The sequence below is a fragment of the Puma concolor genome, chromosome D2 (genome assembly GCF_028749965.1).
Source record: "Puma concolor isolate L17-30 chromosome D2, mPumCon1.1.hap2, whole genome shotgun sequence".
In the NCBI taxonomy this organism is placed as follows: domain Eukaryota; kingdom Metazoa; phylum Chordata; class Mammalia; order Carnivora; family Felidae; genus Puma; species Puma concolor.
Window position 1 is genome coordinate 30,562,530 of NC_141677.1, and position 25,131 is coordinate 30,587,660.

The 25,131-nt window shown below is 41.2% G+C and overlaps 1 protein-coding gene across 2 annotated transcripts in view; it reads right to left on the minus strand.

Annotated features, from left to right (window-relative positions):
* The window catches only part of SLC25A16 (solute carrier family 25 member 16), a 53,903-nt gene extending 41,519 nt beyond the window's left edge, over positions 1 to 12,384 (minus strand). The window contains exons 1-2 of one of the 2 annotated variants that reach the window (XM_025917706.2): positions 12,138 to 12,384; positions 7,533 to 7,625 (exon numbers count right to left, since the gene is read on the minus strand). In XM_025917706.2, coding sequence (XP_025773491.1) covers positions 7,533 to 7,625; positions 12,138 to 12,258 — 214 coding nt within the window. In that variant the 5' untranslated portion in view covers positions 12,259 to 12,384. The remainder of the gene's footprint in view (positions 1 to 7,532; positions 7,626 to 12,137) is intronic. The other variant, XM_086679878.1, reaches the window with a different exon arrangement.
* Between the last annotated feature and the right edge of the window lie 12,747 nt (positions 12,385 to 25,131).

Here is a 25,131-nt window from a genome sequence, read left to right on the forward strand (position 1 = left end):
TGTGATACATCACATTAATAAAAGAAAGGTGAGAACCATATAATCCTGTCAATAGATACAGAAAAAGCATTTGGCAGTATGCTTTCTTAATAAAAACCCTCAAGAAAGTCAGGATAGAAAGAACATACTTAAACATTATAAAAGCCATTTATGAAAAGCCCACAGCTAATATCATCCTCAATGGGAAAAAACTGAGAGCTTTCCCCCTAAGATCAGGAACACGACAGGGATGTCCACTCTCACCACTGTTGTTTAACATAGTGTTGGAAGTCCTAGTATCAGCAATCAGACAAAATGAAATAAAAGACATCAAAATTGGCAAAGAAGGGGCACCTGGGTGGCGCAGTCGGTTAAGTGTCCGACTTCAGCCAGGTCACGATCTCGCGGTCCGGGAGTTCGAGCCCCGCGTCGGGCTCTGGGCTGATGGCTCAGAGCCTGGAGCCTGTTTCCGATTCTGTGTCTCCCTCTCTCTCTGCCCCTCCCCCGTTCATGCTCTGTCTCTCTCTGTCCCAAAAATAAATAAACGTTGAAAAAAAAATTAAAAAAAAAAAAATTGGCAAAGAAGTCAAACTTTCACTCTTCACAGATGACATGATACTCTACATGGAAAACGTGAAAGACTCCACCAAAAAGCTGCTAGAACTGATACATGAATTCAGCAAAGTCACAGGATACAAAATCAATGTACAGAAACCAGTTGCACTTCCATACACCAATAATGAAGCAAAAGAAAGAGAATTCAAGAAATCGATCCCATTTACAACTGCACCCAGAACCATAAAATACCTAAACCTATCCAAAGATGTAAAACCAATGCTGAAAACTATAGAAAGCTTATGAACGAAATTGAAGAAGATACAAAGAAATGGAAAAACATTCCAGGCTCATGGATTGACAGAATAAATATTGTTAAAATGTCAATACTACCCAAAGCTATCTACACATTCAATGCAATCCCAATCAAAATTGCACCAGCTTTCTTTTAGAACTACAATTCTAAAATTTGTATAGAACCACAGAAGACACCGAAGACACCAAATAGCCAAAGTAATACTGAAGAAGAAGACCAAAGCGGGAGGCATCACAATCCCAGACTTTAGCCTCTACTACAAAGCTGTAATCATCAAGACAGCATGGTACTGGCATAAAAACAGACACACAGACCCAGTGGAACAGAATAGAGACTCCAAAATTGGACCCACAAAAGTATGGCCAACTAATCTTTGACAAAGCAGGAAACAATATCCAATGGAAAAAAGACAGTCTCTTTAACAAATGATGCTGGGAGGGGCACCTGGGTGGCTCAGGAGGTTGAGCGTCCGTCTTTGGCTCAGGTCATGATCTCACGGTCCGTGGGTTCAAGCCCCACGTCGGGCTCTGTGCTGACAGCTCAGAGCCTGGAGCCTGCTTTGGATTCTGTGTCTCCCTCTCTCTCTCTGCCCCTCCCCTGCTCAAGCTCTGTCTCAGTCTCTCTCAAAAATAAATAAACATTAAAAAAAATAATAAAAAAAAAAACAAATGATGCTGGGAGAACTGGACAGCAACATGCAGAAGGATGAAATTAGACCACTTCTTACACCATACACAAAAATAAACTCAAAATGGATGAACGACCTAAATGTGAGACAGGAAACCATCGAAACCCGAGAGGAGAAAACAGGCAACAACCTCTTTGACCTCAGCCGCAGCAATTTCTTGTTCGACACATCTCCCAAGTCAAGGGAATTAAAAGCAAAAATGAACTGGGACCTCATCAAGATAAAAAGCTGCAAAGGAAACAACAAAACTAAAAGGCAACTGATGGAATAGGAAAAGATATTTGCAAATGACATATCAGATAAAGGGTTAGTATCCAAAATCTATAAAGAATTTACCAAACTCAACACCCAAAAACCAGATAGTCCAGTGAACAAAAGGGGGCAGAAGACATGAATAGACACTTTTCCAAAGGAGACATCCAGATGGCCAACAGACACATGAAAAGATGCTCAACGTGACTCATCATCAGGGAAATACAAATCGAAACCACACTGAGATACCACCTCACACTGGCCAGAGTGACTAAAATTAAACAACTCAGGAAACAACAGATGCTGGCGTGGTTATGGAGAAACGGAACCCGCTTGCACTGTTGGTGGGAATGCAAACTAGTGCAGCCGCTCTGGAAAACAGTGTGGAGGTTCCTCAAAAAATTAAAAATAGAACTACCCTACGACCCAGAAATAGTACTACTCAGAATTTATCCAAAGGATACAGGAGTGCTATTTCATAGGGCACATGTACCCCAATGTTTATAGCAGCACTTTCACCAACAGCCAAATTATGGAAGGGGCCTAAATGTCCATCAACTAATGAATGGATAAAGAAGATGTGGTTTATATATACAGTGGAATACTACTTGGCAAGGAGAAAGAATAAAATCATGCCATTTGCAGCAACATGGATGGAACTGGAGGGTATTATCCTAAGTGAAATAAGTCAGTCAGAGAAGATAGATATCATGTGTTTTCACTCATATGTGGAGCTTGAGAAACTTAACAGAAGATCATGGGGTAAGGGAAGGGAAAAAAATAGTTACAAATAGAGAGGGAGGGAGGCAAACCATAAGAGACTCTTAAATACAGAGAACAAACTGAGAGTTGATGGAGGGTGAGGGAGAGGGGAAAATGGTGATGGGCACCGAGGAGAGCACTGTTGGGATGAGCACTGGGTGTTGTATGTAGGCAATGAATCAAGGGACTCTACCCCCAAAACCGAGAGCACACTGTGTACACACTGTATGTTAGCCAATTTGACAATAAATTATATTAAAAAATAAAGATAAATAAATTAAAATAAAATGAAAGGAAGGTGATGGGTATTGAAGGGGCATCTTTTGGGATGAGCACTGGGTGTTGTATGGAAACCAATTTGACAATAAATTTCATATATTAAAAAAAGAAAAAAAAAGAGAGGAGAAGTCAATAAAAATAAATAAAAGAAATAGAAATTCCTTTTGCAAAAAAATAAATAAAAGCAGTAAAATTAAAAGTAAAAATTTTTAAAGAATCCTATTATGACTCATCTACCTTTATTTATTTATTTATTTATTTATTTATTTACTTACTTACTTATTTATTTTCAAATATTTGTTTTTGAGAGACAGAGCACGAGCAGGGGAGGGTCAGAGAGAGAGGGAGACACAGAATCTAAAGCAGACTCCAGGCTCTGAGTTGTCAGCACAGAGCCCAATGCGGGGCTAAAACTCACCAACCCTGAGATGATGACCTGAGCTGAAGTCGGACGCTTAACTAACTGAGCCATTGATTTCGGATTCTTGATTTCGACTCAGGTCATGACCTCAGAGTTTGTGGGGTCGAGCCCCATGTCAAGCTTGGCACTGGCAGTACGGAGCCTGCTTGGGATTCTCCCTCACTCCCTCTCTCTCTGCCCCTTCCCTGCTGCTCACATGCTCTGTTTCTCTCCCCCTCTCTCAAAATAAGTAAACTTAAAAAAACAAAAAGAAAATGAGCTATAGTTTATATACAACATAAATATCCATTACCCCTTTTAAGAAAAATCACATTTTAAAAACACAATTGGAAAAACAATTTATTCACTTTTTTATGTTTGTTTATTTATTTATTTATTTATTTGAGAGAAAGAGACAGAATCTCGCACTGTTAGTGCACAGCCTGACGCAGAGCTTGAACCCATGAATCCTGAGATCATGACATGAACCAAAATCAAGAGTTGGATGCTAACCAACTGGGGCCACCCAGGCATCCCGATTCTTTTCTTTTTTAATTGAAGACAGTTGACACAATGTTACATTAGTTTAGGTTTACAACTGTGATTTGATAACTCTATATGTTATGGAAAAAACAACGGACTCATTCACTCGGTAGAACACGTTAGAACACGTTCCTTGTACACTAATGCTGCATAAGTCATACAGAGCACACATCATTCCTATCTACCAAAGCATGAACCTATAAAGCATGAAGTGGTATGAGTTAGTTGCCTCGACCTAATTTCTTTCTTGGTCTCTGTCCACATTAATTCTTTTTCTTTTAAGTCTTTTCCCCTCTACCTGAAAAAGTAATATATGTTCAACATGTATTAATATTAGCTTAGGGGAAGAAATTTCCTTAAAATTTCACCAAAGTATTTATTAAATAAATTAATAAGAAAATTAACCAGTTAATGTTTTTATTTCTAGCCTTTGTCTAAGAATATATTTATATAAAATGCAATATGATTAAACCATTTTGTAATATGTTCTTTTTTTAAATTTTTAAAAATGTTTATTTATTTTTGAAAGACAGAGAGACAAAGCACAAGTGGGGGAGAAGCAGAGAGAGAAAGGGAGACCGAATCTGAAGCAGGGTCCAGGCTCTGAGTTGTCAGCAAAGAGCCTAACGTGGGCTTGAACCCACAAACTGAGATCATGACCTAAGCTGAAGTTAGATGTTTAACCACTGAGCCACCCAGGAGCCCCTGTAATATGTTTTCATTTATCTAATACATTATGAACATTGTTTCTAGACAATATATAGATATACAGATCTAGATCTAGATACATATACATATACATATAGTTGTTTTTTTGTTTGTTTTTTTTTTTTTTAAATTTTTTTCAACGTTTATTTATTTTTGGGACAGAGAGAGACAGAGCATGAACAGGGGAGGGGCAGAGAGAGAGAGGGAGACACAGAATCGGAAACAGGCTCCAGGCTCTGAGCCATCAGCCCAGAGCCCGACGCGGGGCTCAAACTCACGGACCGCGAGATCGTGACCTGGCTGAAGTCGGACGCTTAACCGACTGCGCCACCCAGGCGCCCCTAGTTGTTTTTTTTTTTTAAGGAAGCTCTAGGGATGCCTGGCTGGCTCAATCAGAAGAGCATGCATTCTTGATCTTGGGCTGAGTTCAAGCCCTATGTGGTGTAGAGATTACTTAAATTAAAAAAATAAATAAATAAAATAAAATAAAATAAAATAAAATAAAATAAAATAACAACTTCATATAAAAAATAAAAATAAAAAATAAAGTTAAGCTCTAAGCCCAATGTGAGGCTGGAACTCACAACCTTGAAATCAAGAGTCACATGCTTATGGCACCTGGCTGGCTCAGCCTGTAGGGCTTGCCACTCTTGATCTTGGGTTGTGAGCTCCAGTACCACGCTGGACATAGAGTTTACTTAAAAAAAAAAAAAAAAGAAGAAGAAGAGCCAGCCAGGTACCCCCAATTAATATTCTTTTTACAGTTTTTGTGTGATTGGAAAATAGTCTACAATATGAATTTATTTATTTAAATAACACTTATTTAAACTTAACCAATTCCCTATTATTGAACATTTTGGGGTTTGTTTTTTGTTTTACTAACATAAATGATGTTTTCATCCTTGTATATATGTCTTTGAGCACATTTCTTTTTTTTTTTAATTTTTTTTTTCAACGTTTATTTTTGGGACAGAGAGAGACAGAGCATGAACGGGGGAGGGGCAGAGAGAGAGGGAGACACAGAATCGGAGACAGGCTCCAGGCTCCGAGCCATCAGCCCAGAGCCCGACGCGGGGCTCGAACTCACGGACCGTGAGATCGTGACCTGGCTGAAGTCGGACGCTTAACCGACTGCGCCACCCAGGCGCCCCTAGCACATTTCTTTTTTTTTTTAATGTTTATTTATTTTCAAGAGAGGGTGAGAGCATGAGCAGGGTAGGGGCAGAAAGAGAGGAGGGCAGAGGATCCAAAGAGGGCTCTGTGCTGACAGCAGAGAACATAATGCAGGACTCAAACTCATGAACCCTGAGGTCATGACCTGAGCCGAAGTCGGACACTTAACTGACTGAGCCACCCAGGTGCCTCATATTTCCTTCTTAAAAAAAATTTTTTTTATTTTATTTGAGAGAGAGCATGAGCGCACACAAGCAGGAGAAAAGCAGAGGGAGAGAGAGAATCTTAAGCAGGCTCCATGCTCAGCACAGAGCCTGACACATGGCTCAATCCCACCAACTTAGGATCGTGACCTGAGCCGAAATCAAGACTCTAGCACTCAACCCACTGAGTCACCCAGGTGTCCCACATCTTTGAGCATATTTTTCTTTTTTTTTTTTAACATTTATTTCTGAGAGAGAGACAGAATGCAAGTGGAGGAGGGCAGAGAGACAGGGGAGACACAGAATCCAAAGCAGATTTGAGGCTCTGAGCTGTCAGCACAGAGCCCGACGTGGGGCTCAAACCCACAAACCATGAGATCATGACCCAAGCTGAAGCAGGACGCCCAACCAACTGAGCCACCCAGGTGCCCCTGAGTATATTTCTGATTAGTTTCTGACAATAACTTCCTAGAACTAGAATTGCACGGTGAAAGAATATGTATCTTTTCAAGATTTTTGATGCATATTACCAAAACACCTTCCAGAAAGGCTATAAAAAAATTCCTACTCCCACCAATGATATATTAGAGTATCCATGTTAATTAAATGGTTGATTTTTATATTTGTAAGGAACAAACAAGAGCTTGATATTCTTTAATAATTGAAGTTTATCCATACTAACTGCATTGAATTTTATTTGCACTAAGATTTCTAGGAGCTTGGTTTTTTTTTTTTTTTTTTTAACGTTTATTTATTTTTGAGACAGAGAGAGACAGAGCATGAACGGGGGAAGGGCAGAGAGAGAGGGAGACACAGAAACGGAAACAGGCTCCAGGCTCTGAGCCATCAGCCCAGAGCCCGACGTGGGGCTCGAACTCACAAACCATGAGATGGTGACCTGAGCTGAAGTCGGACGTTTAACCGACTGAGCCACCCAGGCGCCCCTCTAGGAGCTTGTTTAACTGGGTGTTTAAAGGAATATGGTTGCCTCTCTGACTCAGTCAGTACAGCCTGCAACTCTTGATCTTGAGGTTATGAGTTCAAGTCCCACATTGGGTGTAGATTACTTTAAAATAAAAAATAATAAATAAAGGAATAAACTTTACTTCCATCAATAATTGGATATTTTTTTAAAAATCAGGTTGAGGGTCACCTGGGTGGCTCAGCCTCTGACTCTTGGTTTTGGCTGAGGTTATGATCACAGGGCTGTGGGATCAAGCCCACATTGTACTCTGCACTAAGCATGGAGCCTGCTTAAGATTCTCTCTCCCTCTCTCTCTCTGCCTCTCTCCCCCACTCACTCTTGCTCTCTCTCTAAAATGAAAAAAAAAAATCATGTTGAAAAAAATAATAATAAAAATAAAAATCAGATCGAGCAGTTACATGTGTCTGGAAAAGATGTGACTTGTTAATCCCAATAAACAAATAGTACTTACTTCAAGGATTCTAAGATTTTGCTTTACAGAATATCAGTACCCTTAAATTGATAATATATATAACCACTAATTGCAAGTGAAAAGTTTAAAGTAGGTAAGAGATAAATCTCATGCAAAATTTGCTCCCAAACTTGAATTCCCTTTTGCATCCTCTTTCCACTAATTCACAAATGGAAACCAACCCAGTAGATGGATAATGTTTTCGTTCATTTTTTATCTTTAGCATCCATTAACTCACCTAAATGTTTGTAATGGTGATTGTGAGCTTGTAACAAAACCTTTACTCGATCCAAAGGAGCAACTGTTGTTTTGGCACAGCATCCAGCAATACCTGAAAAATTTTTAAACAGGATGAAATTGCACACTATTTCTTTCCACATGGAAATCGTTATTTATTCAGCCAGCACACCTCCTGATTTCTAATTTGGTCTCCACGGGTAGAACTGCCCAGTTGCAGGGATATGCAGATGATTGGCCCCCATTCCCTGTAACTTAATAATTGAGCATGTCAGACTTAAAAATAAATTCGGAGAGTGTAAATCTTCCCTCTAATACCTGATGAACACTAGGAATCTTGCTAACTGTAGTTAAGGAGACAGACACTTGAAGGTATTTACCCAACTGTGAGGCTCTATTTCAAGTAACCTCTACTTCTAGATGACTCTTTCGTTGAAACAACCAACTTTTTTTTTTAATTTTTTTTTTCAACGTTTATTTATTTTTGGGACAGAGAGAGACAGAGCATGAACGGGGGAGGGACAGAGAGAGAGGGAGACACAGAATCGGAAACAGGCTCCAGGCTCTGAGCCATCAGCCCAGAGCCCGACGCGGGGCTCGAACTCACGGACCGCGAGATCGTGACCTGGCTGAAGTCGGACGCTTAACCGACTGCGCCACCCAGGCGCCCCGAAACAACCAACTTTTACCCATAAAATTCAGTTATTCATTTATATATCTAGCAATTATGTATTTGGTCCCTAACACATGCCCCTGTGGAGACATATGGATGACACTAATGTGTATACATGGGCTTTAGTGTAGGTCAGAATCCAGGGCAGCCCTACCTCCTTGCATGCTTATAAGATGATAATATATAGACTCTTTACTATAGATTGTTCATATGTTGAAAACTAATTCCCAATGTGATAGTATTTAGAGATGGGGGTTTTAGGAATTGATCAGGTCCGGAGGGTAGAGCCCTTGTGAATGAGATTAATACCCTTATAAAAGCCCAGAGAGGGGCGCCTGGGTGGCTCAGTCGGTTGAGCAACCGACTTCGGCTCAGGTCATGATCTCACAGTCTGTGAGTTCGAGCCCAGCGTCGGGCTCTGTGCTGACAGCTCAGAGCCCGGGGCCTGTTTTGGATTCTGTGTCTCCCTCTCTCTGACCCTCCCCCGTTCATGCTCTGTCTCTCTCTGTCTCAAAAATAAATAAAAAACGTTAAACAAAATTTTTAAAAAAATAAAAAAAATAAAAGCCCAGAGAAATCCCTGGCCCCTTCCACCAGGTGAAAACACAGTGAGAAGGTGCCCTCTATGAGGAAGCAGGTCCTTAACAGACACCAAATCTGCTGATACCATGATTTGGCTTTCCTGGCTTCCAGAACTATGAGAAATAAATGTCTGAAGCTTCCAGGTTGATAGGAAGGAAGGAAGGAAGGAAGGAAGGAAGGAAGGAAGGAAGGAAGGAAGGAAGGAAGGAAGGAAGGAAGGAAGAAAAAATGTTGTTTATAAGCCAACTATCTAAATTATGGTATTTTTGGTATAGTAGCCCAAATAGACAATTTTGTAAAGTACCTTACATGTTGTAAACACTTGATAAAATAGGCTGTTATCATTATAAAATGATGGATTAAAACTCTTTGGTATCTTTTTGTGACTACTTTAAGCTCTTCACCATTGCATATTTGATCCAGAAGGTACAAAAGGACTGGGATTTTGTGGGTCTCCTTTACAACTATATCCCCAAAGACCAGTACAGGGCCTGGCACATAATAGGCACCCAAAAGATGTTTGTTTAATGAATGAACATAGACTCTTACTTTACAAACTTTTTAAAATGTAAGACAAAATCACTCATTTATTTAATAGCCTAGCATGTAACTAATATTAAAATCCATACTCTGAGATATCTAAAAATAAAATGCCTATCGTATTCAAATTCACATATAAGCTTTATATATTACACGCTTCTCTTATCTTAACTAATGAAAATAATAGTCATGGCTGCCTCAAATTGAGGATAAATGAAAAATATTTTGCATTTGGGTATGTTTGGTTTCAGAATATTTTGTTATATTATCTTTTCAGTCATTATTATAAAATTTGGAATGCGTGCAATAAGTAGTTTTCTTTGATAGTATCTTAACTCATTTCATCACATTACTTTGTAGCTCAGTTGATCATCACAACAATCCATTGAGTTAGGTCATGAAGCTTTTATCCTCCTTTTGAGCAAATGAAGTTATTTGTCCAACACTGCTGCTAATCAACAATAACAGTTAACAAGTACTGAATGTTTACTTTATACCAGGTACTAGGCTAAGAGATTTAACTGAGGGCATTATGCCAAAGCTTTTATGGGTACTATCTCATTTAATCATTACAATCTTCTGAGGTAGGTACTATCCTTTTCCCACTTAAAAGATGTGGCAACAGGGGCACCTGGGTGGCTCAGGTCATGATCTCATGGCCCGTGAATTCGAGCCCCGCTTCGGGCTCTGTGCTGACAGTCAGAGCCTGGAGCCTGCTTTGGATTCTGTGTCTCCCTCTCTCTCTGCTCCTAACCCACTCGCATTCTGTCTCTCTCTCAAAAATAAATAAGTATTAAAAAAAAAAGATTAGGGGCGCCTGGGTGGCGCAGTCGGTTAAGCGTCCGACTTCAACCAGGTCACGATCTCGCGGTCCGTGAGTTCGAGCCCCGCGTCAGGCTCTGGGCTGATGGCTCGGAGCCTGGAGCCTGTTTCCGATTCTGTGTCTCCCTCTCTCTCTGCCCCTCCCCCGTTCATGCTCTGTCTTTCTCTGTCCCAAAAATAAATAAACGTTGAAAAAAAAATTAAAAAAAAAAAAAGATTATAAAGTACTTTAAAAAATAAAATAAAAGATGTGGAAACTGAGGCACAGGGAGGCTAAATAACTTGCCCAATGGTATTTTTTTCTTATCACTTGAACCAAGAATTCCTATACAATCTTCAAAGTTATTCACACTTACCAAAAATTTGAAGCAGCGCTTTACCAAATAAGAGACCAAAGAATATGAAAAGCATCATACGTTATCAGGCAAATGCAAATTAAAACTACAATTAGATACCATTAAACACCTATTTAAAGGGAAAGCACACACACACACATACACAAACACAGAGGACACAAACTCTGATAATATCAATACACTTTAGAAAACAGTTTGGCAGTTCCTACTTCACTCCAAGTAAAAGTCGGAATCTTTTTTTTTTTTTTAATGTTTCCTCATTTTTGAGAGACAGAGAGACAAAGCACGAGAGGGGAGAGGCAGAGAGAGGGAGACACAGAAACCAAAGCAGGCTCCAGGCCCCAAGCTGTGAACACAGAGCCCAACGTGGGGCTTGAACCCACCGACGGTGAGATCATGACCTGAGCTGAAGTCGGACGCCCAACCGACTGAGCCACCCAGGCGCCCCTAAAAGTCAGAATGTTTACAATTGCTTGCAAAGCTCTTCATTCTGCCTCCCCATTACCTCTAACCTCCTTCCCCCATCAACACCACTTGGCTCCAGCTACATGGCTTTCCTTCTGGCCTGAAATGCTCCTCTTCAGACATCAACTTGCTCAACTCTCTCACTTCAAGTCCGCTCAAGTGTCATTCTCTCCAAGAGACTTATGACCGTCCTATTTAACACTGCACCCACTCAGCTTTGCGTTCCCTTGCCCCATTCTCCTTTAACTTCTCCCCATTGCATTCATCACCTTCTAACATACTATGTAACTTACTTTCTCCCCTCAAATCCCCAATCAAGTAAACTCCAGGAGCTTTGTTTTGTTCCATGGTATACACTGACCATGTAGCAGGCACACAGCAGGCACTCATATTCCTGGTATAAATGAATGAATGTCGTTTTTATCAGAAGAACAAAATAATTAAATTATTAATACTACTGCTGCCTACAGATATTCTTTCCACAAGCCCTCATAACGTGGAATTTTTTAAATTCCCAGCCTTAACAAGTAATTAAGTGTTGACAACCCGGACAATCAAATAAGAGAAGGCAGTGACTGAAAGACTTCTTTATGGTAAGGCAGAGGAAATTTCTGAGAGACAATTATGAACTTTCTGGCCTCACAGTAACAGAGATAGAAGGGCTGCACCAGCTACCTATCATGTAACTATAGAGCAGTTTACTAGAATCACTGGAAGCAGTTTTGGTTGTAGACAGTTTTACACAATTTCCCTCATCATCTTTAAAAAGCTGACCTCCAGTATTTGTTTTCTTTAAAGCAAACAGCAAAATCCAACTCTACAATGGGTCATTTATGGTCTTTGTAAAAGAAAAGGGTGCCCAACATGTCTCACTGAAACCCTGGCACTCCGCTCTTTCCCCTACTTTCCCACCCCGAAGAATGGGTGCTTGGTTCGGCCCGTGCACATCCCCAGCCGCTCCCAGACCGCTCGAGGCCCTTCTTCCCCGGGATCCTGTTGTCACTAGTCAAGTGGTTATCAGAAAGAGTTACAACAGGTCAGTGCAAACAACCGACCGGGCACTGAAGCAGCCAGAGTCCAAGAATGTCATCGCGGCCGCAAACACCGGATCTGCCCAGGATCCCGCCCTGCCACCCGAGCGCGCCGGCTCCTCTCGGCTGACACCCACCTCCGGCCAGAAAGGAGCGCAGCCAGTAGAAGTCCCGGCGGGCGGTGGGCCCTCCGGCTCCCGCCGCTTGCGGCATCGCGGGAGGGGGATCGGCCGCTGCCAGGGCCGCCGCCGCCGCCATCAGGACCAGGGCCGCGACGGGAAGTCGGGTCGCCAATTTACAAGCCACTGGCTGGAGACATGACCAGAGCGGGCGGTGACAGAGCACCGACCGCCGCGCGGGCGGGACGGAATAACACCAAGCGGCGCGGCGCGGGCTGATGGCGTACACCAGGGGCGGGGCCTGGGCCCGCGCCACGAGTGGGAGTCACCCACGCTCGCCACCTCCCCCGTACAGCCTCACCCAAGACCCTCCTCCCGGCCTCGCTTACCAGGCCTCTTCTGTTCTGATGGAAGAAGGAAAGCGTGGCCAGGAAGAAGATCCCACCAAAACCCACCTCAGAAAGCTCTCCCCGTCCATTGACTTGTAATTGCCCTAGCTCAGATGAATCCTTTCCAGAAACAACCTTTGGTTCCTCACTGCTCTTTCCAGGAACCTCTGAAATTGCACCATCTCCCGCCAAATCAGTTCGGCCTTCTCAGAGCTTCCCACTGAACCTCGGTTTCTACTCTCCCTAACCACCTATTAAGCTTCCACTCCACCCCATCACCTCTGTCAAAGAAATATTGCTAAAGCAGATTGCTCTTTCTTTGGGGCCCTACAAATTACACAATTACTATGCTTGTCCAGCGTTTCTGAATCTATGCCTCTGCTTAACCGAACTCTGCTCCCCACCAGCCCAGTCTCTGCCATAAAATCTTAGGAACTTTCCAGTTGCTTCTCCGCGCCCGCACTGTACTCCAAGACTTCTACTTAACTACTCCTTAGGGGCACTATTTCTCTCTCTCTCTCTCTTTTTTTACAGATTTTTTAATGTCTATTTTGACAGGGAGAGAAAGAACACGAGTAGGGAAGGGGCAGAGAGAGAGGGAGATACAGAATCCGAAGCAGGCTCGGAGCAGCACAGAGCCCGACACGGGGGGGCTTGAGATCAGGACCTGGGCTGAAAGACCTGGGCTGGGCGCTTAACCTGCTGAGCCACCCAGGTGAGGGGCACTATTCTCTTACTGTAAGCCCCTCATCACTTCCAGGCTGGGCAAAATTCATTCCTATTCTTTATGACCAAAGTTGTTCTGAACTTGTTTTGTCTCTTTCAGAAACGATATTAGAATTTTCTTCAATAGTTATTCCAACCTTTCTTATTATTGGCACCGGTCTCCTCTTTCTCTTTCTATGGATATGCTTCTGCAAGGTCTTTCTAGACACATGTAGTCACTAGTAATGAGTCCAGATTTATAATTTATTTTCCTCCAGGTTCCCAATTTTCAGTTTCTGCCAGAAAATACAGACGTATATAATAATATCATTATTTATATGTTACATGTCTAATGTGTAGAAACTAAAGCTCCCCAAATGGAATGGTTGCACTGTAAATGTAATTAATGCTACTGAATTGTACAATTAAAAATGGTTAAGGGGCGCCTGGGTGGCTCAGTTGGTTGAACAACTGACTTCGGCTCAGGTCGTGATCTCATGGTCTGTGAGTTCGAGCCCCGTGTGGGGCTCTGTGCTAACAGCTCAGAGCGTGGAGCCTGCTTTGGATTCTGTCTCCCTCTCTCTCTCTGCCCCCCCCTCCCCCGCTCAGGCTCTGTCTCTCTCTCTCTCTCTCTCTGTCAAAAATAAATAAACATTAAAAAAAATTTTTAAGTGGTTAAAATTGTAGATTTTAAATGAAGTGTATTTTACACAATAAAAAAATACAAAGAGAAAGCTTCTTACATTTGTTAATGTAACAACAAAGGAGAAATTACCTAACTAGCAAAACTGCCCCCAGGGGCGCCTGGGTGGCGCAGTCGGTTAAGCGTCCGACTTCAGCCAGGTCACGATCTCGCGGTCCGTGAGTTCGAGCCCCGCGTCAGGCTCTGGGCCGATGGCTCGGAGCCTGGAGCCTGTTTCCGATTCTGTGTCTCCCTCTCTCTCTGCCCCTCGCCCGTTCATGCTCTGTCTCTCTCTGTCCCAAAAATAAATAAACGTTGAAAAAAAAAAAATTTAAAAAAAAAAAAAAAAAAAAAAAAAAAAAAAAAAAAAAAAAACTGCCCCAATTCCTAGTGCTAATGTGGATTTCTCCCCCAGGCCTGTAGGCTATACTAGTACATCTCTTCTCTTCTGTTTCATTTTCAATGAGATGTACCTTACAGGTTCAGCTTATCATTTAATGGCTCCCAACTCCAAAACTCAATCCAGATGAAGGATGGAAAGTTGATATAAATGATAACTGACAAGTCTAGTGATTTCAACATCCTTTATTTATTTATTTATTTATTTATTTATTTATTTATCTCTATACCAAATGTGGGCTCAAACTCACAACCCCGAGATCAAGAGTCACATGCTCTTCAGAGTGAGTCAGCCAGACACCCCAACATCCAATTATTTCTTCTCCATCTATGCAACCAGTTACTAGTAAACTACCTAACCTACAGATGTTACAGTGTCCCAGGGCTCAGTCAGCGGGTCTCTTCTGTAATCACACTCACTCTAGATCTTACCCAACCTCACAGCTTTATTATATTTTATTATATTATTTTTATTATATTATATTTATTATACATTTTTAGGTAAACTGTACACCCATCATGGGGCTTAAACTCACGATCCCCGAGATCAAAAGTCTCATGCTAGGGGTGCTTGGGTGGCTCAGTCTGTTAAGTGTCTGACCCTTAATTTTGGCTCAAGTCATGATCTCATGATTTGTGAGGTCAAGCCCCCTTTAACAGAGCCTGCTTGGGGTTCTCTCTCTCCCTCCCTCTCTATACCTGCCCTGCTCCTGCTCTATCTCTCTCAAAATAAGTAAACTTTAAAATAATAATAATAATAATAATCTTTAGAAATAGATTATAGGGGCGCCTGGGTGGCGCAGTCGGTTAAGCGTCCGACTTGAACCAGGTCACGATCTCACGGTCCGTGAGTTCGAGCCCCGTGTCGGGCTCTGGGCTGATGGCTCAGAGCCTGGAGCCTGTTTCCGATTCTGTGTCTCCCTCTCTCTCTGCCCCTCGCCCGTTCATGCTCTGTCTCTCTCTGTCCCAAAAATAAATAAACGTTGAAAAAAAAAATTAAAAAAAAAAAAAAGAAAAGAAAAGAAATAGATTATAAAGTGAAATAAAATTTTCTGGGGCACCTGGCTGGTTCAGTCAGTAGGGTATGTGACCCTAATTTAAATATTTTCCACAGGGGTGCCCGGGTGGCTCAGTTGGTTGAGTGTCCAACTTTGGCTCAGATCATGATCTCACAGTCCATGAGTTCGAGCCCCGCATCAGGCTTTGTGCTAACAGCTTGGAGCCTGGAAACTGCTTCAGATTTTGTGTCTCCCCCTCTCTCTCTGCCCCTCCCCTACTCACTCTCTCTTTCTCTCAAAAATAAATAAACATTAAAAAAGATTAATAAAGGGCACCTGGGTGGCTCAATCAGTTAAGCATCCAAATTGGGCTCAGGTCATGATCTCAAAGTTCATGGGTTTGAGCCCCACATCAGGTTCTGTGCTGATAGCTTAGAGCCTGGAGCTGGCTTAGGATTCTGTGACTCCCTTTCTCCCTGCCTCTCCCCCACTCGCATTCTCTCTCTCTCTCTCTCTCTCTCTCTCTCTTTCAAAAGTAAATAAACATTAATTTTTTAAATTTAATAGATATTTTCCACAGCATTTATCAGCTTTCCATATATATTATATACAAGATTTATGTTATATATAAAATGTTTCTGTATCAGTTTCCCTCCACTAGAATGTAAGCTCAAATGACGTTAGGACTTATCTGTTTCATTAATTGGGTATGTCCTTTGACACTGAATAGGTGATACATGATGGTGGATCTACTTAAAGACCAAGCTTTTCTTTTTTTCTTTTTTTTTTAAAGTTTATTTATTTATTTTGAGAGAGAGAGAGAGAGAGAGAGCATGTGCCAATCAGGGAGGGGCAGAGAGAGAGGGAGAAAGAGAATCCCAAGCAGGCTCCGTGCTCAGTGTGGAGCCCAACACAGGGCTCAATTTCAGGACCATGAGATCATGACCTGAGCCAATATCAACAGTCAGACACTTAACTGACTGAGTCACCCAGGCACCCCTCTTTTATTATTTTTTTAAAGATTTTATTTTTAAGTAATCTCCACATCCAACATGGAGCTCGAACTCACAACTCCAAGATCAAGAGTTGTGCGCTCTACTAACTGAGACAGCCAGGCATGCCAAAGATCAATCTTTTCTCTCTGTCTTTCACTTTTAGAATATCTAGCAACTAGTAGCCAGAGGCTAAAAAAGTAGAGAAAAATCAATCCACTTTCTCAGAGAATGTATTATTTCATGGAATGAATGTGAACCTAATAGTAAAATACATATAATACAAATAAAAGTGGGGATGCAGGAGAAAGATCATATTTGCTAATGGTCATCAGGGAAGGAGATAATGAAACTGTCCTTTGACATGGCTAAGCATGGACTAAGGCAAACATATATACACATACACACACACAGAATAAGAAGACTGAACTTGGGGCGCCTGGGTGGCGCAGTCGGTTAAGCGTCCGACTTCAGCCAGGTCACGATCTCGCGGTCCGTGAGTTCGAGCCCCGCGTCGGGCTCTGGGCTGATGGCTCGGAGCCTGGAGCCTGTTTCCGATTCTGTGTCTCCCTCTCTCTCTGCCCCTCCCCCGTTCATGCTCTGTCTCTCTCTGTCCCAAAAATAAATTAAAAAACGTTGAAAAAAAAAATTTAAAAAAAAAAAAAAAAAAAAAGAAAACTGAACTTGTTCATGAAACAAGGAATAGTCCAGTTTGTCGATCCTTGATTCCCTCTCCATGATGGCCCAACACTTGTGTGGCAGACTACTGACCAATAATGTTAGAGAAGTAGGTCAAGGCTATATCATGAACTGGTTTAATCTTTGGCTAAAGAGTTTAGACTTAGTTCAATGGATAATAAGAAGCTGATGACAGCTCGATTTTAGAAAAGTTAACCTAGAAGAGATGAATAGAATGTTTGGGAAGGGAGATACTGACAGATCCTTAATAAAGAAGCCAGTTGGGAAGCTTTTGCAACAATCCAGGCAAGAGGGCCTGGGTGATTCACTTGGTTAAGTGTATGACTCTTGATTTCGTCACAATCTCACAATTCATGAGATCAGTGGGCTCGAGCCCCATATCAGGCTCTGAACTGACATCCAGGAGCCTGCTTGGGAGTTTCTCCCTGTCTCTCCCCCACTTGTGCTCTCTCTCTCTCTCTCTCTCTCTCTGTCAAAAAATTATTTAATTAAAAAAGAGGGCTGATAGGAGCATAAAAACATAGCGACCTAAAAGGAAATTGATGGAGGAAAAGCCAAAGCTGCTGCAAACCGTTTTGCTAGAGTGATTAACAGACTTGATGGTATCACTAACAAAATAAGGAAGACAGAAAGAGGAATTGGCTTAAGACACAGAAAGGTTAGAAATGTTAGCACAAAAACAAAAAACAAAACACAAAGACAAAAAAAAAGAAAAAAAAAAAAACTGGGCGCCTGGGTGGCTCAGTCGGTTAAACATCTGACTTTGGCTCAGGTCATGATCTCACGGTTTGTAAGTTCCAGCCCTGCTTCAGGTGAACATGAGCCCCACTGGGTGAGCTCTGCTTCTCTCTCTCCCTTTGTCTCTACTCCTTGTTCACAGTTTTGACAAAGCTTTTTTTTTTTTTAATATGACAATATATGAATACCATGTAGACCATATATAACAATAACTACCTGAAAAGCCTTCTTTGAAAACTTTCCCATCCCCACATGCACCACCGTGTTATGTGAAATAGGGAGAAATTGGAGTGCCAATTTTTAAATGTTTATTTATTTATTTTTGAGTGGGGGAGGGGCAGAGAGAAAGGGAGAGAGAATCTGAAGCAGGCTCCACAGGGGCTCTGTCAGCACAGAGACCATTGCAGGGCTTGAACTGTGAAATCATGACAGGAGCTGAAATCAAGAGTGGGATGCTTAACGGACTGAACCACCCAGATGCCCTGCAGTGCCATTTTAATAAACACTGTCATGGACCTTAGCTATCTGCAAGTCTTCTGTTAAAGAGTCTTTTAGACTGCAGACTTTCATTTACTTGTATCTGTCAGGAATGTATCACAGATGCCTAACTAATTTCAATAACTTTGGGGCATATATATTTTATCCTATGTCTAACACAAGACCTTTGCTCCTTTATTTATTTACTTATTTTTGAGAGAGGGAGAGAGGGAGAGAGAGTATGCATACACAAGGGTAAGAGGGAGAGGGACAGAGAATCTGAAACAGAATCCAAGAGGAGCCTAACGCTGGGCTTGATTCCATGACCCTGGGTTTATGACCTCAACCAGTATGAAGAGTAGGTCGCTCAACTGACTGAGTCACCCAGGTGCCTGGAGACCTTTGCCCCTTCAGTGTTGAATTTATCCACAAACAAGATTTTAAATATTTAAAAATGTTTATTTATTTATTTTGAGAGAGACAGCACATGCACGTGCACACACGTAAGCGGGAGAGGGGCAGAAAGAGAGAGGGAGAGAGAGAATCCTAAACAGGCCCCTTGCTGTTAAGGTGGAGTCCAATGTAGGGGTTCACAAAGCATGATATCTCACGAAGCATGAGGTCATGACCTGAGCCCAAATCAAGAGTTGGAGGCTTAACCAACTGAGCCACTCAGGCATTCCTAAAATGTTTTAGATGTTATGCAACATCACATGAAATTGGACATCTTTGTTTTCTTTTATATGCATATAGCGTATTTTAGTATATCAGAAGAAATGCCATAACTATTTTTGAAATGATACACAAGACACTGTCTAGCAGTGATTACCTCTGGGGGATGGGACTGATGAAACTTAGGAGACCTGTACCTTTTACTTTTCATTATACACTTTTTTTATGGTTTGGATATTTTCTAAAGCATACTTTGGTTATATTTTTGATCTATGGTAATTAGATATTAATAAATTGCATGAGATGAACATAATTCTTAATATTTTCAACTCTTTTTTTCTTGGTAATTAAGTAGGCTCCATGCCCAATGTGAGGCTTGAACCTATGACCCTGAGATCAAGAGTCACATGCTCTACCAACTGAGCCGGCCAGGTGCTGCTCAACTCTAGAAATAATATTAGATATTCTGAAGTTGTGACATCAGATTTCCATGGCTAATGTGAAGTTGAGAAAAGCTTGTGAACATAAGGTCAAAGCTAATAAGGAGAGCAGAAATTTTATGAAATTGCTTCAGATTTCTCTTTTCTTTTGGTTTTAATAATCTGGTATTTGAAAAAATGAAAACCAACATTTTTCTTTTTTTTTAATTTTTTAAATGTTTTATTTATTTTTGAGAGAGAGAGAGAGGCAGACTATGAGTGGGGAGGGGCAGAGAGAGAGGGAGACACAGAATCCAAAGAAGGCTCCAGGCTCTGAGATGTCAACACAGAGCCTGACGCAGGGCTCAAACTCATGAACCGTGAGATCATGATGTAAGCTGAAGTTGGACGCTTAACCGACTGAGCCACCCAGGTGCCCCAAAACTGACATTTTTTGAGTCAAGTCTTTTTCTGAAGCCCATCAAATCTTCACATTAATTTTTTTAATTTAAGTATAGTTGCTGCACATTAACTTCTAACAACACAGTAGAATAAGAAAGAACCAAAGCATTGAATGTTCTCTACTTAGATAATGATCTTAAGGACTCACTAAATATCCAAGTATCAGTTTCTAATCTGTAAAATATGAGTGATCCCCTCCATGTGATGCAAATATCACATGAGATCATTGAGGCATAAGAGCTACTGCAGTGCTCAGCACATATTAGGTGCTATATTCCTCTCACTTCCTTAGTATGTACACCCCTAGACCTACAGAATAGATCTATATTCATTCAGTCAACACACATCCACTGTCCACCTACTGTGTTCCAGGCATTATGTTAGATGACCAAGATATACAAATTAATAAGACAACATTTCTACAGTCTTTTGTAAGAGAGCAAGCAGCTACAAAAAGTGAGCACAATTTGTCAGTTACCTATTTTATATTAGGAGTATGCATGGAGTACTATAAGGCAGAAAGAGGGGAGAGACCAATTCTATGGGAGGAGTGAGGAGATTAGGAAAAGAGACTTGAGCTGAGCCTTGAAAAATGAGTAAGAGTTTTCCAGGCAGTTGTAGGAGAAAGAATATTGCAGAAGAGGAACTGTATTATGTCAATGTAGTTACAATTAGATATAGCAGTGAACTAGAAGTTGTTTACAGAACTGACCTAATTTATTCTTTCATTCATTCAATAGGTATTTCTTGTACAGATGGTAGGCATCAGAGATACAATAGTTGATAAAAACATGGTCCATCTTGATCTCAGGGTTATAAGTTCGAGCCCTATGTTGGATGTGGAAATTACTTCAAAATAAAACCTTAATGGGGCACCTGGGGCACTCAGTCGGTTAGACGTCCAACTTTGGCTCTGGTCATGATCTCACAGCTCGTGAGTTTGAGCTCTGCATTGGACTCTATGCTGACAGCTCGGAGCCTGGAGCCTGCTTTGCATTCTGTGTCTCCCCCGCTCTCTCCCTCTGCCCTTCCCCTGTTCATGCTCTCTCTCTCTCTCTCTCTCTCGCTCTCTCTCTCTCAAAAATAAATAAACATTAAAAACATTTTAATAAAAAAATAAAACCTTAAAAACAAAGAAAAAGCTTGGCCCATGTCCTTCAGGGAGCTTATACTCCAGTGGGAAAGACAAATCTTAATCAAATAATCACAGCAATTCATGTAAAATTCAAACTGAGATTAGTACGTTTGAGAGGAGGTTTAGTACATGGTGATATAAAACCATAAAAAAGTAATTTGACCTAAAACAATTTACTTTTTTTAAAAAATATTTATCTTTGAGAGAATGCAAGAAGGGGAGGGGCAGAGAGAGAAAGGGACAGAGAAACTGAAGAGGGCTTTGCCCCCACAGGCTGACAGCAACGAGCCTGATGTGTGGCTCCAACTCATAAACTGCAACATCATGACCTGAGCCAAAGTCAGACACTCAAGCCACTGAGCCACACAGGTGCCCCATTGACCTAAATAAGTTTAGAGAAGGCTTCTTTGAGGAAGGAAGTGATGCTTAAACTCAGAAGTGGAGGATGACAAGGGCTTAACTGAGGAAAGGTGTAAGAAAAAGCATTCCACAAAAAGGAGACAGAGCCTCTGGTAGGAGAGCTGGTGTTTTCAAAGGTCTGATCACAACCTCAAATACATTACTACACTATGTCCTTTAAGGGTCAAGAATTCAAATGTCTTCCAGGGATCAGGCAGGTCACCTATGCTGACAAATGTATGAGACAATAGAGGGAGCTGCTAGACTGGAGAAGTGTCAAAGTGTTTGTCCAGCCTACAATGAAACGTGTCTGCAAATGAAATTAACTGGTTCATAAGAACAAAATTATTGGTTTGCAACTATAGAAGAAAACCACTGTGACTAGAGTAGGAAGAACTAGGAAGTGTGTGATATAAGATGAAATAGAGAAATAGGTCAAATCTAGGGGCGCCTGGGTGGCTGAGTTGGTTGAGTGTCCAACTTTGGCTCAGGTCATGATCTCATAGTTCATGAGTTCGAGTCCCTCACTGGGCTCTCTGCTGTTAGCACAGAGCCCACTTCAGATCCTCTGTCCCCCTCTCTCTGTGTACCTCCACCACTCAGGCTCTCTCTCTCAAAAATAAATAATAAAACATATATATATAAAATCTTATAGCCACTAGAAGCCTTGTAGTCACTGTGGAGGTCTTGTCATTATCCTAAAAGCAACACAAAGCCAAAGTGTTAAGCCGTGGTTGACATGGTCAGGTGTACATTTCAAAAAAGATCCTTGCCCATAGCTTGGATAATGTAACAGAGACAAAAGCAGATATGAGTAGACTATTGCAAGATGTGGCACTTAGTCTAGAGTAAAGGCCACAGAAATGGAGGGAAATGGATAAATGGACTCTGAAGTGATAAAATGGTTGAGACTTGGCAAGGGATTCAATAAGGCAATGGGGAGAGGAAGATGTCAAGGATAATTCCTAGTTTCCTGTTAACATAATTTTATGGATTCACCACTGAGGCAGGGATCACTAGAAGAGAATCAGTTTACTGTTGGTTTAGAGCAAAGTGGAAGGACAGAGGAAAGGATGAGTTACTTGGTTGGGCCATATTGAGTATGCAGAGGCCTTAGAGACACCCAAGAAGAGATACTAAAGAGTTGAATATATAAGAAGCAGCCTGGGCTAAAGATGTAACATTAGTAAATCAAGGTTAAGGAGAAAGTGAGAACCTAGAATTCAGCCTTGGGTAACTAGAACACTTAATGTCTAGATAGAGAATCAAAGACTGGCAAAGGAGACTAGGAAGTAGCTAAAGATGTAGAGGGTAAAACAAGAGTTATAGAAGCCAATGGAAAAGAGTGTTTTAAGAATAATACAGTATAAGGGGCACCTGGGTGGCTCAGTCGGTTAAGTGTCCGACTTCAGCTCAAGTCATGATCTTGTGGTTCAGGAGTTAGAGCCCCACGTCGGGCTCTGTGCTGTAGCTCAGAGCCTGGAGCCTGCTTCAGATTCTGTGTCTCCCTCTCTCTCTGCCCCTCCCCCACTCACGCTGCCTCTCTCTCTCTGTCTCTGTCTCTCTCTCTCAAAAACAAATAAGCATTAAAAATTTTTTAACAAAAGAATAATACAGTATTGGATGATGAGCACTGAGTAGCATGGAATTACTGAAGCATTATATTGTACACCTGAAACTAATAAAGCACTGTATGTTAATTATGCTGGAATAAAATTAAAAATAAATATGGGCACTTGGGTGGCTCAGTCGGTTGAGCAACCGACCCTTGATTTCAGCTCAGGTCATCATCTCACGATTCTGCTCTGACAGTGTGGAGCCTGCTTGGAATTCTCTCTCTCTCTCTCTCTCTCTCTCTCTCTCTCTCTCTGCCTCTTCCCCACTCGTGCTCTCTCTCTCTCAAAAAAAATAAATAAAACTTTTTAAAATTAAAAATAAATAAAAATAAAGACAAAATAATCTTACAGTGATTAGAATGCAAGAAAAAAGAGTAATAAATATAGCTTTGGAAATGTTGAGTTTAAAAGGTCTACAGACCACACTCTGGTCCAGAGTGTCGGTCCCGATCAGTTGGCCTTGCCTCTTATTGCAATAAATTTTGTTGTGACTGTCAAAAAAACAAAAAACAAAAAACAAAAAAAAAAACAAAAAAAAAAATAAAAGGTCTACAAAGGGTCTAGGTTGAAATAATCTGGACCTCAAAAATGGACTTAACATTAGAAAGATAAACTTGGAAGTTTGGGGCACTTAAGTTACAAGTTAAGCCATATTTACTTAGAGAACAGAGTGTAATGTTGTAAAGATGGTCCTCGATCAACAGTAGCAATTACTATTCACACACTTGAGCAGTAATAACACTGATGGATTTACTTACTGTTTTTGTCCCAGAAGATAAAAACACTTTGGAGATATTATCCAATTGCTTCTGTCAGTCAATATTTGGTCTGTCAGCAATATTTATTGAGGGTATTATAGTATGAAGTCCTATGGAAAGATAAGATACAAAAGAAAGTATGAGTGTCGCCCTGAAGCCTTCAGACAATTGGGGAAATAAAATATTGACATATGTAATACTAATGAACAGTTACATATTTACATACTTAATAAAGTTCAACACCATTCTTCATGAATGCTGAAGAGGGATGATAATTCAGAGGCTATCTACATTTGGTGGAGTTATTCAAGAACAGTTTTCTAAAGGAACTGAGTTGTCAGTGGATTTTATTTTGTTTTATTTTGTTTTAATGTTTATTTATTTACTTTGAGAAAGAAAGAGTGCAAGAAGGGAAGGGGCAGAGAGAGAGGGAGAGAGAATCACAGATGGGATTCTCGAGTCAGGGATTGATCCCACAAACTGTGAGATCACGACCTGAGCCAAAATTAAGAGTCAGTCGGACGCTTAACTGACTGAGCCACCCAGGCGCCCCTGGATTTTTAAAAATTTTTTAATTTTAATTTTATTTTTAGTTTATTTATTTTGAGAGAGAGAGAGCATGCACACGTGTAGGGGAGGAGCAGAGAAAGGAGAGAGAGAGAGAGAGAGAGAGAGAGAATCCAAAGCAGGCTCCACACAGTCATACAGAGACTGACATGAGGCTTGAACTCACAGTTTGTGAGATCATGATGTGAGCCGAAATCAAGAGTTGGTCGCTTGGGGCGCCTGGGTAGTTCAGTTGGTTAAGCCTCTGACTTCTGCTCAGGTTATGATCTCATGGCTCTCATGAGTTCGAACCCTTCATTGGGCTCTGTGCTGACAGCTCAGAGCCTGGAGCCTGCTTTGAATTCTGTGTCTTCCTTTCTCTCTGTGCCTCCCCCGTTTGTGCTCTGTCTGTCTGTCTCTCTCAAAACTATATTAAAAAATAAAATAAAATAAAATAAAATAAAATAAAATAAAATAAAATAAAAAGAGTCAGACGTTTAACTGACTGAGCCACCCAGGTGCCCCTCCTGGATTTTAAATAATAGAATTCTAGAGATGGTAAGGACCTTGCAGATCTTCAAGGCAAAGACAAATATTTTTGAAGTGCTTCTTATATATAAGGGGAGGCGATGGGAAAGGGACCCACAGAGATCCTGCTTTGTATGGGCCTAGTGTAGGTGTTTTACTGTCATGTTTAAGGTATGGTGACACTGTGAAGTTTATCAAGAAGTTAGTCTCAGTTGTGCCAACATAGAATTGCACGATTGCAGCCTTAGAGTTTAGATAGGACCCCAGGGAGGCATTTAACAAAAATTTCTTGAGCTATTTGTTATTTGCTATGTGCCAAGTCCTGCGCTAAGCACTGGGAATATAAAATGAAAGATAAGCCCTTTGAAGGGTATACAACTTGGTAACTGGTTAGAGTG